Source organism: Carassius auratus, chromosome 22 (genome assembly GCF_003368295.1).
Source record: "Carassius auratus strain Wakin chromosome 22, ASM336829v1, whole genome shotgun sequence".
Lineage (NCBI taxonomy): Eukaryota > Metazoa > Chordata > Actinopteri > Cypriniformes > Cyprinidae > Carassius > Carassius auratus.
The window spans coordinates 27435744-27451440 of record NC_039264.1 but is presented as its reverse complement, the minus strand read 5'-3'; the positions used below and the strand labels follow the sequence as shown (position 1 = coordinate 27451440).

At 34.9% G+C, this 15697-nt stretch overlaps 1 protein-coding gene across 1 annotated transcript in view; it reads right to left on the bottom strand.

Moving 5' to 3' along the window:
- LOC113040205 (von Willebrand factor D and EGF domain-containing protein) overlaps positions 1-15697 on the bottom strand; it is a 59552-nt gene that overhangs the window by 10940 nt on the left and 32915 nt on the right. The window contains exons 16-20 of the mRNA XM_026198525.1: positions 14411-14525; positions 10822-11072; positions 9449-9668; positions 5893-6030; positions 3022-3204 (exon numbers count right to left, since the gene is read on the bottom strand). Coding sequence (XP_026054310.1) covers positions 3022-3204; positions 5893-6030; positions 9449-9668; positions 10822-11072; positions 14411-14525 — 907 coding nt within the window. The remainder of the gene's footprint in view (positions 1-3021; positions 3205-5892; positions 6031-9448; positions 9669-10821; positions 11073-14410; positions 14526-15697) is intronic.

Sequence of the window (15697 nt, the reverse complement as noted above, 5' to 3'; positions counted from 1 at the left end):
GTGCCGTGTCAAATAAAACAAGAAGCCTGCCCTCTGCCAGCAGAGCAGAGAAAGATGAAAGCGTTAGCAGCTGTCTTCCATTAAAAATAGATTTATCGGCCCTGTGATTACACATATGAAGGGTTATTGCCTGGGCTTTTTGTCCCATTTCCGCAAGGTCAGCGCAAATCCCTTAGACAACGACGGGATTTATCGGCCGAGGTGGGTGACAGCTTGCATCCCCTCTGCTTGCCATCTCATCTTCCTCCATAAGTGTGATGGCAGGCAATTTGCAATCCGGCAAGACTGTATTAGCAAGAGATGAGGTGCTCCCAAGGATGATAGCGGCTTTCCAGAGAGGTCTATTTGTCCCCGTTCCTCAAACTCTGGCCTTATCTACCTTTTGGAAAAGATGACTCATGGGATAGCAAATCTCTGTGGACTTTACAAATCCCCCCTAATCCTCCATCTCAATCCTTTCGTCTCCTTTCCTGCATCAATTATGACAGAGACAAGAAAGGTAGGTGTAAATGAGGGTTTGACAAAATAAAAGGAGACGTACTGTTTGAATTGCTACTCGTGCAGCCTGGGGACAAATGGCCATTGGGGACACTGTCTAATTTCATTTTCAATTAGTATTTACAAAAGAACGACCAGGGTTCCTGAGAATGACAGGAATTCATTTAACCTTTGGGATTGTAGCACACAGTAACTCAAATGAAGGAGTCTTTTTTTTTTTTGGATCCTATTATTGGATGTTTCTACATAGGTAATAGCCTTTAAAACAGACAGCAATTCAAAACAATTACAAGGGGTCCCCCATCTACAGTGACCCTCTTAGTTTGTAAAATTAAAATGTTCTTTGCATAGAGTGAGAGGTCCATTGTGTTGAGTCATTCAGTTATGAGACAATCAACACCTTCCCATAGGAAAGAACAATCCCAAATGAGAGCTCATGAATATCTGAGTGATTTCTCTATGACTCAAATTAGAATTCAGTGGGGATCAAATTAAGATTCTTCCTACATACGGTGTTTCTAATATTTTTTCCTCCTAAAATTTCAACACTGTCAAACTGTGTTTATTTTTGCAATAATAAAGTTAAAAATATCTAATTATGAACACACACATTTCTAATGAAAATCTTTATAGGCCAAATGATCTTGAAATTGAAAATTATGTTCAATTTATAGCCCTAAAGTCAGTGTGCATTTGTCTATTTTATTTCTCCAAGATAATATCAAAGAAAATGAAACAAAATGTTGAGGCAAATATTGAAAGATGATGTCGTGGTGATAAAATAATAACAATAAAAAAGGCTTCAAAGATGTCTTTGCAAAGCTGGTTAGAGTACAAATGTTCCCTGGGAACCCCACTCAAGTCTCTCTGGTTGATGTTTCATCTTTCTTTCTTTCCATTTTATTCCCAGAGGACATTACCTGAGGGAGTGAAAGGGAGGAGAGAGGGAAGATGAGAGGAGGGAATGGGGCCATAAAGCTAATTTACATTCCCCATTCTGATGTCCTCCAGGGGCCTGTTGTGCCAGTCCCAGCAAATATTGTTAGGCCCCTGAGCTATTTGCAACAAAGTGCCATAAACATAGGTCTCATGACTTGTGTGCTCTAATCTTTGTCTTTGACAGGCCTGTTGTGAGGAAAAGAAAAACATTCTAATTGAAAATTATATTTTTCCTAATCATGTTTAGATCAGATGATTGGTGGTTTAACACAAGTAAGTTTTGCACTGCTCAAAATGCTACATTTTACAGTTTATTTTAAGATTTAGAGGTTTTGAATGCAGACTACCTTGACATTTTGACATTGCCGAGATATCCTCCAAAGCTCAGAGGACATATTTACGATTACTTTGACTTTTTTTTTTTTTTTTCCTCAGGAGATCCCTTTAAAACTCATTTGTTGTTGTTAAAATGGAGCCTTCTGAAAAATCTCAGTAATCTTGCATACGTCTCTAAAAATAAAGATGTTGGAGCTATGTTGGAGCTCATACTGGATTCTTTGTCTTTTGATTGCAAATGTATGTCTTAGCAAATGTGAGGGCAATTTGAGACATTGTTGAGATCTCTTTGCAAACTCATGAGAAGTCAGGAGGTCTCCTTAATATATCAGTTGTTTCTCCTAGACACCAGTAAAGTGATCAGGGGAAAAGATCCCAGTAGTTTCACTTCTAGAGTTCAAGAATTTGCAGAGTTCATATTGAGAACATATTGATTGTAGACTCTGATGTCTTGGCAAATATGAGGACAGTTTGGGACATCTGATCTTTTCCAAAACTCTAAAGAAAACTACTAAAAAGATTATCTTGGAAAATCTCCTCTAAGATAATCAAATAACAAAATAACATCGCAGTTATTTCTCCAACAGATTTGATGGGATCAAATTGATTTCATTGTTTTAATTTCCTGATTCTTTGTTTTTAGTTTTCTATTGAGAAAAAGATGCCAGTATTCATTTTTAGAGTATCTCCTCTAAAACGTGATAGAATGAGATATCTGAGATTTAACAGACAATAGCATAGATAGATTACAGAGATTTGTAATTTCACTTTCCTATGGGATTATATATGCAATACAAAACACATTTGACTGTGTGTCTCTAGACTATTACTCTTCCAAACAGAGAGTGGGAGACGTCCTTTACATAACCTTGCTCTGTTGAGTTTCATAGAGAGTCTGAATGCCTGGCATGGCTAATTAGAATCGCTTATTTCAGGCATTATACCCAGACGAGAGGGTAAGAGGTGCCAGCACAAAGCCAAGCCAGCAGGCCTTGTCTTGCTTTATGCTTAGCAGCTGGAGGAAAGTCATTTCCTGGGAACATCACACGCACAAAAAAACCTAGCGCAGGAAATGACTCGAGGGGGATTGAAGGGACATCACACTGCGTCAGGGAAAGACAAAGAATCGTTTTCCGCAATGCCATGACACCAGCAGTGGGCGATCTGGCTCCGAATGAAACCCTCACGGTTTTGTTTCCTGGCCATCTGTGGACATGTAGGGACAGAACAATGGAAACAACAACTTGCCAGTTCTCTGACTCGTGCTGGTGGCGGCTTTGCTGACCGAGGTCTTGCTTGGAGATTCGTCGGTCTCCGGCGGGAGGTGAGTGGAGGTCGTTTTAGAAAGGGGGACGGGCGTTTTGTTGATGGGCCACACGGCGGGTCGCGTTGATGAGGTGATTGGACGAGATGTGACCAATCTTGCTGGTGCTGATGAAAAAGAGAGAAAGAAATGATTCAAAATCAACTCGACAGCTTTTGCTACTGATCCCTCAAGTGCAGAATAAAGGATAAGAGGGAGTGGGGTACGATATGTCGCACCCATAATCTCGCAAACTGTCGACAATTTTGGTCACATGACCAGATGTTTAGAAAGGACCCATTATAAAAAATAAAAAATGTAGAGAAAAAATTAATTTGATAAAAAAATATTTAGCAAGTTGCTATTTTTTTTTCAGAAAATATGCTAATTAAAGGGTTATCTCAGTTAAATACTTCTGGTCTTTCTAAATGACAATTAAATCATTTGTTCTGTTGCCGCATGGGTAAAAACAAAGTTGTTGTTGTTCAGCGGCCTCATTAAAGAAAGCACAAAAGTCATTTAATCAAAAAATAATTAATAATAACTTTCTTCACTCTTGTAGGCTGTTGATGTCACCATGTTGGCATAAAGATAAAATACCCTTATTAACATGAACTTTGTTCTCTAATACAATATGTTCTGAATAATACAGCATTTGATATATCTTCACAAACTTATGGTTAAACTTTCACTTTGGTTTCCGCCGAAGAAAATCCTAGAGAATGAAAAGATTAAGATTGAAGATCTTTATGTCTTTTTCCATTTTGAAGACTCCCACCTTGCGTTCTGTGAACATCTTGTGCCATACTCAGCCTGATACAACAACTGCCTAACCATTTCTCTAGCTCTGAAATGTTCTCCAAGGAACGATTTCAGAGTTGAGGCTGTCGTCTCCTCAGCTTGTCAGTAAAGCCGCACACAAGAGCCGTGAGAGTTTCACTTCCTCGCTGTCTCTCTCTCTTAACACGGAAACTACCGGGGAGCTGTTTTACCAATTATCTCTGGACGAGCGCAGTGTCTGGTGTGGAGTCTGTGTGTGCACAAGGTGGATAACTATCTTGTGCCATCTGGATTGTATTGCTCTCCCTCCCGTGGTTCTGCTGGTCATAATCAAAGCGGGGTGGCAGATCCAGCTCTCGCTGCTCTGTTGTATTTCTGTATGCTGCAATCAGACAGATTGTGTTGGTAATAGAGGCCCGGGCCTGGATGAAGGAGTCATCAAATCTTTGTCCCTCTGATGGAGGAAACCGTGAACACAGAGCTCCCCTGAATGAGGGTTTATCACTCGCAGATTACGGTCAAAAGACATTTGCAGAACATTTTGTCAAGGCACATGGAGGAAGATGGAAAACAGCTGTGAGGAGCCCCTTGAGCAACAGTGCAGAGAAAAATACAATGATTTGTAAAACACAAATAACTAATCACTGAGCTTTAAGATTCGTGGTTTATGAAAGGCTCGATGACAATAGATGTCTGATGTGAAACGAATTTGATTGTTTAAAATGCATACAGGATCTCAGAAATCAACTATTCTGTATTCACATTCAAAAAAATGCATTATCAATAAACAATTTCATTGAATTACTTTAATGTAAAGTGGAAAGTCTTCCCGATTCAAGAGGACAGCATAAATGTTTCCAAAATAAATAATACTATATATATATATTTACTTGCACGATTTGCTTATTTGTTCCCTCAATGTACTAAAACGTGCACACGATTACTATTGCGTTCCCTCGATTTACTGTTGCGTTCACTCAATTTATAAATTGTGCGCACAATTTACTAATTCGTTCTCTCGATTTGCTAAATTGTGCGCATGATTTAGCAAATCGAGCGAACGCAATAGTAAATCTAGGGAACGCAATAGTAAATCTAGGGAATGCAATAGTAAATCTAGGGAATGCAATAGTAAATCGAGGGAATGCAATCGTAATCGTGTGCACGTTTTAGTAAATTGAGGGAACAAATTAGTAAATCGTGCGCACAATTTCTTTTTCTTGCATGTCATGTGCGGGGCTCCGTAATTTCCCCCCATATTTTGAGTTTACATTTTTTTTGGTGTGTATTTTATTTATTTATTTTTTTATTTTTTTAAATGAAACATCATGTATTGTTGATCTGATTAATGTTCAAAAGCAGATTATTTAAAACACATTGCACATTATTTTTTGATAAATGTATTTTTAATCTTAATAATAAATATTATATTAATTTCTTAAATAATAATAAAAATAATAATAATAATAATGATAATGATAATAATAAGCAGATTATTTAAAACACATTGCACATTATATTTTGATAAATGTATTTTTAATCTTAATAATAAATATTATATTAATTTTTTAATAATAATAATAATGATGATGATGATGATGATGATGATGATGATAATAATACTAATAATAATACTAATAATAATAATAATAATAATAATAAAACTTATATGTACACTCACACACACATTTAACAATTCAAAGTATAAATGTAGCCATTATTTTATTAAATATATTATTTTGACTCCTGTTTGGCAATTCTGTGAGCATATTATTCAAGGATACTCTCAAGCTGAGACTTTGATGCTTGAAAACTAAAAGCCCAGCATTCTCCAAAGTAAACTCTGGGCAGAACTGCAGGATTGTGATGCTTTGGCATCTGTGGGTGAACTTGAAACAAGAAAAGAAAACAGTTTTCCCCTTTTTTGTGTGTACAACAAAACTGAGGTCATATTTAGTTTGGGACTGTTTAACTTCTCAGCAAAAGCCTCTTCTTCAGAAGCAGATGTGCTTTGGGAGGAAACCTTGTTTTCCCACCTTTGCAGGAGATCCCATCTCCTTGCAGGCCCCGAGGGCAGGGGCCGCACCTGAAGGAGCCGAAGCCATTCACACACCTGACGCCAGGAAAACATGGGCGTCTCTCACACTCATTCACATCGTCCTGACATGTGGCACCTGTGGACATTAAACAAATAAGCATTATTATAGAAATCAATGGATTCCACATGCAGAAATAGTAAATGTGACCGCAACTTTAATACAGTAATCAATGAATCATTCACTTAAACATACGCACAAAACACTGATTCTTTCAGAAACAAAACTACCATAAGCTACAGTCGCACCTGAGTATAAGTCGCATCAGTCCAAAAATACGTCATGACGAGGAAAAAAACATATATAAGTCGCACCGGACTATAAGTCGCATTTATTTAGAACCAAGAACCAAGATAAAACATTACCGTCTCCAGCCGCGAGAGGGCGCTCTATGTCTTCAGTGTAGACTACAGGAGCACTGAGCAGCATAGAGCACCCTCTCGTGGCTGAAGACAGTAAGGTTTTTTGTTAGTTCATTTCTCTCAGTTCATGTCAAATAAATTTTGATAAGTCGCACCTGACTATAAGTCGCAGGACCAGCTAAACTATGAAAAAGGGGGGCCTTTGGTCCAGAAAATACGGTAGTTACTATTTTATAAGTAACTGAATCATTCACTTAAACAGTTGCTCAAAACACTGATTGTTTCAGAAACAAATTAATCTACAGTCTTATAGGTAATTGATTCATTCACTCAAATAATTCATTCAAAACACTGATTCTTTCAGAGAATAATCAAGTCACAGTCTTAACAGAAATCGAATCATACACTCAAACGATTATTCCAAACACTGATTCTTTCAGAAACAAATCATGTGACTGTCTTGAGTTTACATGGATTTCTACAAAAATTAAAGGATTTCATGTAGGAAAATGGTAAACATGAAAAGCAACTTTAATGCGGTAACTAATGGATTATTCACTCAAATGATTTGCTCAAAGCACTAATTGTTTTAGAAACTAATCAAGCTACAGTCTTATGACAGTAATTGAATCACTCACTCAAACGATTCTTTCAAACAAAATGATTCCCTCAGGAACCAAATGCCTGTAACTGTATGATGCTCAGAGATGTGTTTCTACTCAGTCTTTGGAACTATTTTAACCGCGGGAGCAAAAATACACAAGGTAAGTGACGATACTGTGTTTAAATGGTTAGTTATTCAGTATTAACTCACTGCTATAAATTATGATAGAGACTGCATAGCAATTACCTAGCTACCACCAGAATCATAGCTGCAAGTTTTCATCAATCGTTTACCGCAGAACGTGTGACTAGTAACGTGTTGGCCAATATCTTGATTCATTATGCATGGAGGTATGTTTATGAATATTTTTGTCATTGTCTGGGAAAAACAATGGCATTTAGAGCCAATATAACGCTTCCACCTCTAAAAAAAACAAAACACGATTACCGAATAACTGTTCAAAGTTAAACATTACGTGTTTAAACACTTCTTAGACGCAAAACTTTGAGGCGGCAGGCTCATTTGAAATTCAAATACTTAGGAAAACACTAAAATTGTGGTGAAGCATTGTTTATAGAGAAAGATAATTATTTCCCCCACTTCTTTCCTCTGCTAAAACATCAAGTGGCCACACAAAGCACTGTTTTCAGCGAAGATAAAACATCCCTGAGCCAATTCATCACTGGGTTTTGGCCTGTTTACTACTCCCAGCAGCAGAATAGCTTACAGATGCTCTTTCCTTTGTGTGGATTCAGTAGCTGCTGGGCATTTGTCCATTTTTTTTTTCAATTTGTATTTGTGTTGTTTGTGGCTTCTCTTAGAAATGTGTTTGAAGGGGATCTTTAATAATGTCCAAACCATCTGCAAAGGCCCAAAGTATTACGAGCCACAGAAAAACACAAACTTTTATTCAGTCAGCAGTGTTGGTTTATCTCACGCAAGCATCCCCATTAGTGGAAATGGACAAACTCTTCTGACCGGTTCAATCCTTTGATAATAAACACAGAAAACACTAAGGTAAAAGCTTCAGTCTTGACAGGAAGGCTTCGCATTTCAACTTCAAGCAACAACAGTCATTGCATTCAGCCAGGAAAGATTAATTCGCACGCCGGCAGCGAAGAGATTTCAACCACCGATCTCAGAATAGACACTGCGTGAAAACATCAACTGTTCAGCTTTTGTCTGAAATTCCCAGGCAGGAGCGTTTGTTGCTTTTGAGCCTTTTTGTTTTCACCCACATACGCTCGGCTGCTTTCAAGCTTGGAGAAATTAAATGAGCCGATCCTCTCGGTCATAACCAGGAATGGGTTTTGGCAAAATATGACTTTGTAATTGGATCAAGAATGAAACCGAGCCAAGAGTTTGTGTTTATTTAGAGGACCTGCTTCGTAATCAATAAAAAACATGCACACACCAACAAAAAAAATGCTAAATATTGATTCAAGGATGAAGTACCAGAGCAATAATGTGAGAAAAAACAATAAAACCTTAGTCATAACTCTTAATTGCTCCATGTGGATTTGTATTATTGTCAATATAATTATTTAACATACAGTATACACACCTATACTCCAATTATAAGGAAACTCTTAAAGAAATAGCAGCCAAACAACAACAAAAAAAAAAAAAAAAAAAAAAAAAACAACTGCTGTGATGTCTGTTAATAATAAAAAAAAAAGAAATAAAAAAAGAGGAAATCGATAACTTTTGCAGCTTTTAACATTTAATAATTTAACATTTTAGCATCTACATTTAATTTGGAATTCAGTTTTTGACAACTTTATTCAATTTCTGTACTTGCTGAAGGGCACATGCAGCTAAATATGAAATGTATTACAATGGTTTTTGTGAACAGTGTTTTAATTTCGCTTAAATTATAAGTTATTTTAAGTAGTATAATAAACGTTAAGATTGATAGCTCTTTTAAAGCTGAATGGCTAGCCAATGGTTAAATATTAGGGGGAGAAAAACAATTTCATAGAGACATCAGTAGCATTGGTATGAACTTCAGTCATTTAAAAGTTTCCATCATACAAACATAGGCTATATCATATTTATGCTATTTTTACATTAATTTGAAGATAGGATGTGAAATTATTGCAATGTAAATTATGTATTATAATTTATTTTTTATTTTTTATGGGATTAATGGAATTGGTGGGATTAATCACAATTAACCGCAATTAAAGAAAAAATAGCAATTAATTCGATTGACAGCACTACTTTTAAAACAGTAATACCATAAGCTTTTAATGAAGCAACTCAACGTTCCTTCGGTACTAGTTCCAAAATGACGTTTTTGAATTACCAACAGAGGTTTGCGCTCAACTTTAGATGTGAATCCATGGTAAGTAGTTCCACACACACTCGTGTTGGCAAATTGTTGTATAAATGCAATATCACACTCGTGGCCATGCAATATGGCAGTATATCAGCACGCTGTGATTACCTCCTGCCGAATCACAACTGTACTGAGTGTGATGGGGAGTAAATGGAAATGAATTTGTGCATTGCAGGTTGAACTAAATACCTGTGAGTCCAGCAGGACACTGGCATTGGAAGCCGTCTACCAGATCTACACACACTCCTGCTCCACACGGGCTGGAGCTGCATTCATTCTGCTCTTCCTGGCACAGGTCACCAGAAATTCCAGCCGGGCACACGCACAGGTACTCGCCACTGCCCGCAGGATACTTGATGTTAGTCACACACGTCCCTCCGTTCATGCAGCCGCACGGCCGCACCATCACCTGTAACATGGAAACATGGACAGAACTGTAAGGTGACGCAGATAAAAATCCAACAAAATTAATTGTCTCAAAATAGCGAGAATCTGATTTTTGATTGAGATCTTATTTTTTATTATTGCATCATAATTTACTGTATTAAAGAACAATACTAATATATTTGAATATTACACACTTTTTGCAATCCTATATTTTCCAATATTTAAATTACCTAACGGACCCAAAATATCATCTTTTTTTTTTTCAGCAGTGTTGCTAATTGCATCCAGTTGCTCTCTCTCTCTCTCTCTCTCTCGCCTGTCCTCAAACGACTGTATCTCTCAAACTCAGACAGTCTTTAATAAGCGCTAGGAGGCAGGAAGCAGATGCTTGTTAGCTGTCTAGGGCCCACAGAGGAGATGGAGAGGACGTTTGTCTTTCGTTGCACCGCAGTGCTGTGAGACAAGACTCAGGAGAATCTGGGCAGCTCAGTTCTGCTGTCCTTATGTCATTTTGTGAAAGATATTAAACTCTATAACTCAGTATACTCAGTAGTACCATGGTAATCTTTCAACATGGAACAACATACCATTTTTAGTCATCTAATGTCATCTAGGCAAATTGCATATTGTATCTAGTAGGAAAAATGCTTTGCGGGAACTACCGTTCAGTCCTGTTTCAATAATTATTTTAATCTTTTTTATGAATAAATGACCAGTCCTTGAAAGAGATCATGAAATTTGAATATACAAGCTTGGCATTTACATCTATTCATTTTAGAAGACTGTTAATCCAAAGCGATGAACAAATTGATTCACTAAAATGAATTAGATTTGCCAATCCTACATAAGACGGAGAAAACTCTTTAGGAGAGTATATTTCATTACTGCTTCCAGTCGCACAATAAAATGTGACAAGAATGTGATGTAACACTATGTAATGCCACAATAATGCTCATTAAAAAAAATAGCTTGTTGCAGGAAATGCAACAATCATATGCTACTAAAATATGTTAAACAATTGTTACTGGAATAAATGAAAAATATCGAACAAAAAATACTTTGGAGATGTTATTTCAGAAAAAAAGTTTTACTGTTTATTTTTATTGTAAAAATAATTGAATCATTTGACCTAAACATCAACATCTGTCAGGCGTGAGTTTCTCAGAGTCTCTCACCTCGGCTGTAAATCTGCTCTGGGCATCACACTCATCAGACACAGTGAATTGAAAACTGCGCGTTTCCTCCTCATCCACTTTCCAGATGAGGAGCCCGGCCGGGGAAATCGAGGCCCCAGGGGGTCCCGTCTCCAGCTGGAAGAGCAGGGCTGAGCCCTCAGGGTCCGTGGCTGTGAATTGGTACACAAAGTTCTCACCTACAAAGGTCTGCAGTCCATCCCGTGGCGCGTGGAAGGTCGGTGGACGATTAGCTGAGGATATGAGAGGGAATAACATGAACAAATCAACAATGCCCAGAGCTGATTTTCAGGCTACGCAATATATATCAGTCAAATATTTTGTTTATTGATGAATATGTCTGATAATATTTAGCAATGTCATTTTCATTAATTGTAGTCCATTGTATTTGGACTGAAATGAAATATATTTTTATTTGGCTAAGTTATTTATTATCATTATCTGTTTATTAATTGCAAATTGTAAAAGACCCAATTTATTCATTTATTATTCTTTTTTTATTGTAAAAATTTGTATAAATGATTGTTGATATTCTAAAAATGTATTACAACAAATAAATTACAATTGTTAATTTTCAAAATAGAAAACAATACATTTAATATTTCACTTTTTTCCCTAAACATTATTATTATTTTTTATTTGCATATTTAAATTAATAAATTCTGACTAATAATTTTATCCAAAATAAATAAATAAATAAATTATATATATATATATATATATATATATATATATATATATATATATATATATATATATATATATATATATATATATATATATATATATATATATACAAACAATATTATTGTTATTTGTATCTTTTATTATTGCTAATATTTATTAATTCAAACATAAGCACATAAAGATACATAAATATTCAAATATATAAATTCTTAACTCATAATCTTCAGGATTTCAGAAAGCAAAAAGTGCTAAATAGTTATTATTATTTATTGTTAAAATAAATAACCATTACGTATATATGTAATTTTGGCCATGTTATTTCTGAGAGCAAAATGAGAAATGTCTCACATGGAACAAACAGGCACACAAGGAAAATGTGTTTTCCTAATATCTGGCATGATGAAATTTGTGGGATAAAATGTCATACAGCATCGTGCGTTACTATCCGACGGTTATTTCCCGCTTCTTCTTTCGTGTGAAACTTGACAAAAACAAAATCCGCAAAACTGAACAAAAACAATATCCATGACATGCAATTATCCACAACAAAACCCTAGAAAATAAACCAGCCCTGATCTTGAAATATGAAAGCATTTTCTGCACCAATCCGTCACTCATATTCAAAATCTCATTCACGAGCAGCATGACGTATACGAGCTTGTGAGTTTCTGGCTGGGAAATGTTGACTAACAACAAAATGGATCCATAAATCTGTTCTGACAGAAGTAAACAAACCCAATGCAAAATAACACGCTAAAACACGAATGCAAACCAAGTGCAAAAACAAATGCTAATCGTTTCAAAATGGTCTGATGTCTATTTCGCTCAGTTATGTAACACTGCTTCTGCAGAACTAATGCTCATTTGAATCACTTAACATTCAATTTCTAGATTTTCCTCTGATGATTATCTTGTCTAAATTCAATTTGTCTGCATGAATAAAAGGACTCTCAGTTTTGCCACAGAATGAAGAAAAAAAAACCCCGGCAGAATGCGAGGGGGAAATAACCAGCAGCAGGTAAGTGGATGTGAGGTGAATGCTTGTAATCTTCCTTAAAGCTGAATGTGTGTGGAGTCTCAGATAGCATCGGAGCGCAGGCAAACAGACGGATGTTTGCTGTCATTGAGCGCTCTCTCTCTCTCTCTCTCTCTCTCTCTCTCTCTCTGAACACAGCGCTGTGGTTAAAGAGGAGGGAGTTTAATTCCCAAAGAACTCGCTAATAATAACAACTTGTGTGTGTGTTTGTTTTGCTTTCTTATGAAGAATTTTATTTTTAAATTGTTTGAGTCCCCATTTACAGTATATAGTGAAATATTTTTTATACTTACTCTTAAGAGAGATAGTGGCTCGTCTTCTAGTTTGAATAAATCTTAATTCAAATGCCATAAACATCTGACTCTAATATCTGATTAGATGAGATGAACATTGTTTACGCACATCAGCTGAGTTTTATATTAACACGGTTAAAACAATTAAAAAGAAAATCACACATTTTTATGAAGATGATGAACGATTTATGAACGATTAATAAAAAAGTAACAATAATCAATAATTTCTGATAAAAAAAATATGTTATTTAAATAAATAATTCTTGATGATGATGATATTTTACTTATAATTAATAATAATTACAATAATATAAATACTATTCATATTTAAAAAATAAAAAAAATTATAAGTTTGTGCTAAATTATGATTATTGTGATAATAATGAAGATTGTTATTTTTATTATTATTTTATTTTTAATGATACTATTGTTGAAAGAGAGTGTGTATGTGATATATAACTAAATATATATAATAATAAATATCAGCATTAAGCACACATTAATTACTAATAAACTGTTTATTATTGAATATGTTTAATGTTAATATTACATAATATTTTATATTATTATATTAACATTAAAAATAACAAACAATTGTAACAGCTCTACATTGTTTATTACTAAATTATTTATTGACATTACAAAATCAATTGATATATATATATAAATCAACAAGATACAAGGTGTGCATCAATATGTTTTTATCACAGTAAAGGCGTATTAATATTAACGCTGCTTTGCATCACGGTCAACAACAACATATCTTAACTGTGATGAATTCACTTCATCCCATCATCTCATGACAGTCCAATACTTCATCCGTATCCTATAAAAGTCTCCTGATATAAAAGCAGTATTTTAAAAAAAATCTACTGAAATATTACTCATCATTACAGAGCCAGAGTCTTCTCAGGGTGCTTATAATCCCAAAACTAAAGTTTATTTCCAAGTTCTTTGCTTCATTTTTTGCAATGCTGTAAAATCTGAAAACGTAACGTCAGCTAATTGAAATTCAGAGCGAGCGTTTTCCAGCTGACTCACCATATAAAGTCTGTATTTAGCTGCTGAAATAAGTTCTGTTAGTTAAGCTGTAGGCTTTTAACTTCAAACATACTGAAAGTAATAGCAAGACATCATGTCTTTTCAGATTTACCCTACTACCTTTTACAGTTTGATTAGAACTGCCAAAATAATGGCCTTATGCAATTTTCAATTAAATACACATTGTTAAGGTCACATTTACTCAGTCTTAACAGTTCTTAAAGCTTTTATAGATGTCAGGAATGGGATTCAAACCCAAATCTGCCACATTAAAATTAATTAAATATTATGAAAATTAAATATTAAGACTTCAGCTTTGTATCTTTGTGTTAATGCCATTATGTTTGTTTGATTTAGCTTTAAATGTGATTGTGCTGCAGAAGGTTGTTGGGTTGAGTCCCAAATCTGCTAAAACTTGCAACTACTTTGTAGGTTATTGCTGTGCTGTGTAAGTGTGTACAGGTTCAGATAATATTCAATATTGCTAATCTCATCAGATCTCGACTGTGTTTACCTTGATTAATGGACCAGGTGTATTTGGAGGCCGTGGAGTTACACAGGAGACAAGGAACGGAAGGACTGGAGTCTCCCTCAGCAAAACACATCCCATCTATATTACACGTTTTCTCCTGAGAGAGAGAGAGGGGTGTAATGATCAGTAATGAAAACTAAATACAAACATTAAAACTAAGTAAACTAAAAAAAAAATGGAATCTAAAATAATGATAAATAAAATAAATAAAAACAAATGGGAAAACAAAGCAAGCTGAAACTACATTAAACAACACTAAACATTTCAACATAAAACTTACACTTACTAATACAAACAAAAAGGGAAAATTCACAAGTGACCTTAATTATTAAACTAATTTAACTTAACTAAACTATGTTCTTTTTATTGTTTCAATATTTCTATTTAGGTTTAATATATGTCTTTTTGTTTCAGTTGTAATAATTTTATTACTTTAACTTCAGCTTGTTTTATTTGATTTTAGCTGTCAATGCAACATTTCTAGTTTTCAATTTTTTTAAGTTTAATATTTGTATCTAATGTAACCATAACAATGCTGTACAAGACACCTGTATTAAACATATCACATTTCAAATGATACTAACTAAGAAACTAAACTTAAACTTACTAAATAAAGAAACTAGAAAACTAAGACTAATAATAAAAAAACTCAATTTAAAGATAAAATAGAAAATATACATATACATATATATATATATTAGGGGTGTAACGGTTCACAAAATTCACGGTTCGGTTCGATACGATTCACTGGTGTCTCGGTTCGGTTCGGTACGGTTCGGTACGTTTTAGATACAGCAAAAAGAAAAAATTGGCAGATACATTTCCTTGATTTAAAAAAAATATATTTATTAAAACTAACAAAGTATGTTTTTTTTACATTGAACAATGATGGAGCTATTCTTTACCCATCTTCTATGGTGTTTTCTTAGTAGCATACTGTATAAAACAAAAACAGCTCCTTATAAAAAATTTTTTAAAATTTTATATTATTGTTGTAGTAGTTATGAACAAATACAAAGATGTAACTTTTTATATGGAACTCTATAACTCTTTATATTGAGTGTGTTTTTACTCAATTGGTTCTCTATAGGGCTTTTGTTTTTTGGCACAAAGCAGGAATTACGGTCTGGCTGAAATTAGCTCGTGAAGGAATATTGTAACGGGGCTCAATTACATTAAGCATATTCTTAAAACCTGCGTTTTCCACTACAGAGCGCGCTCGCTCACTCAGTACGCGCGGCGCTGGACCCTGGGCTCAGCGTTGCCCTT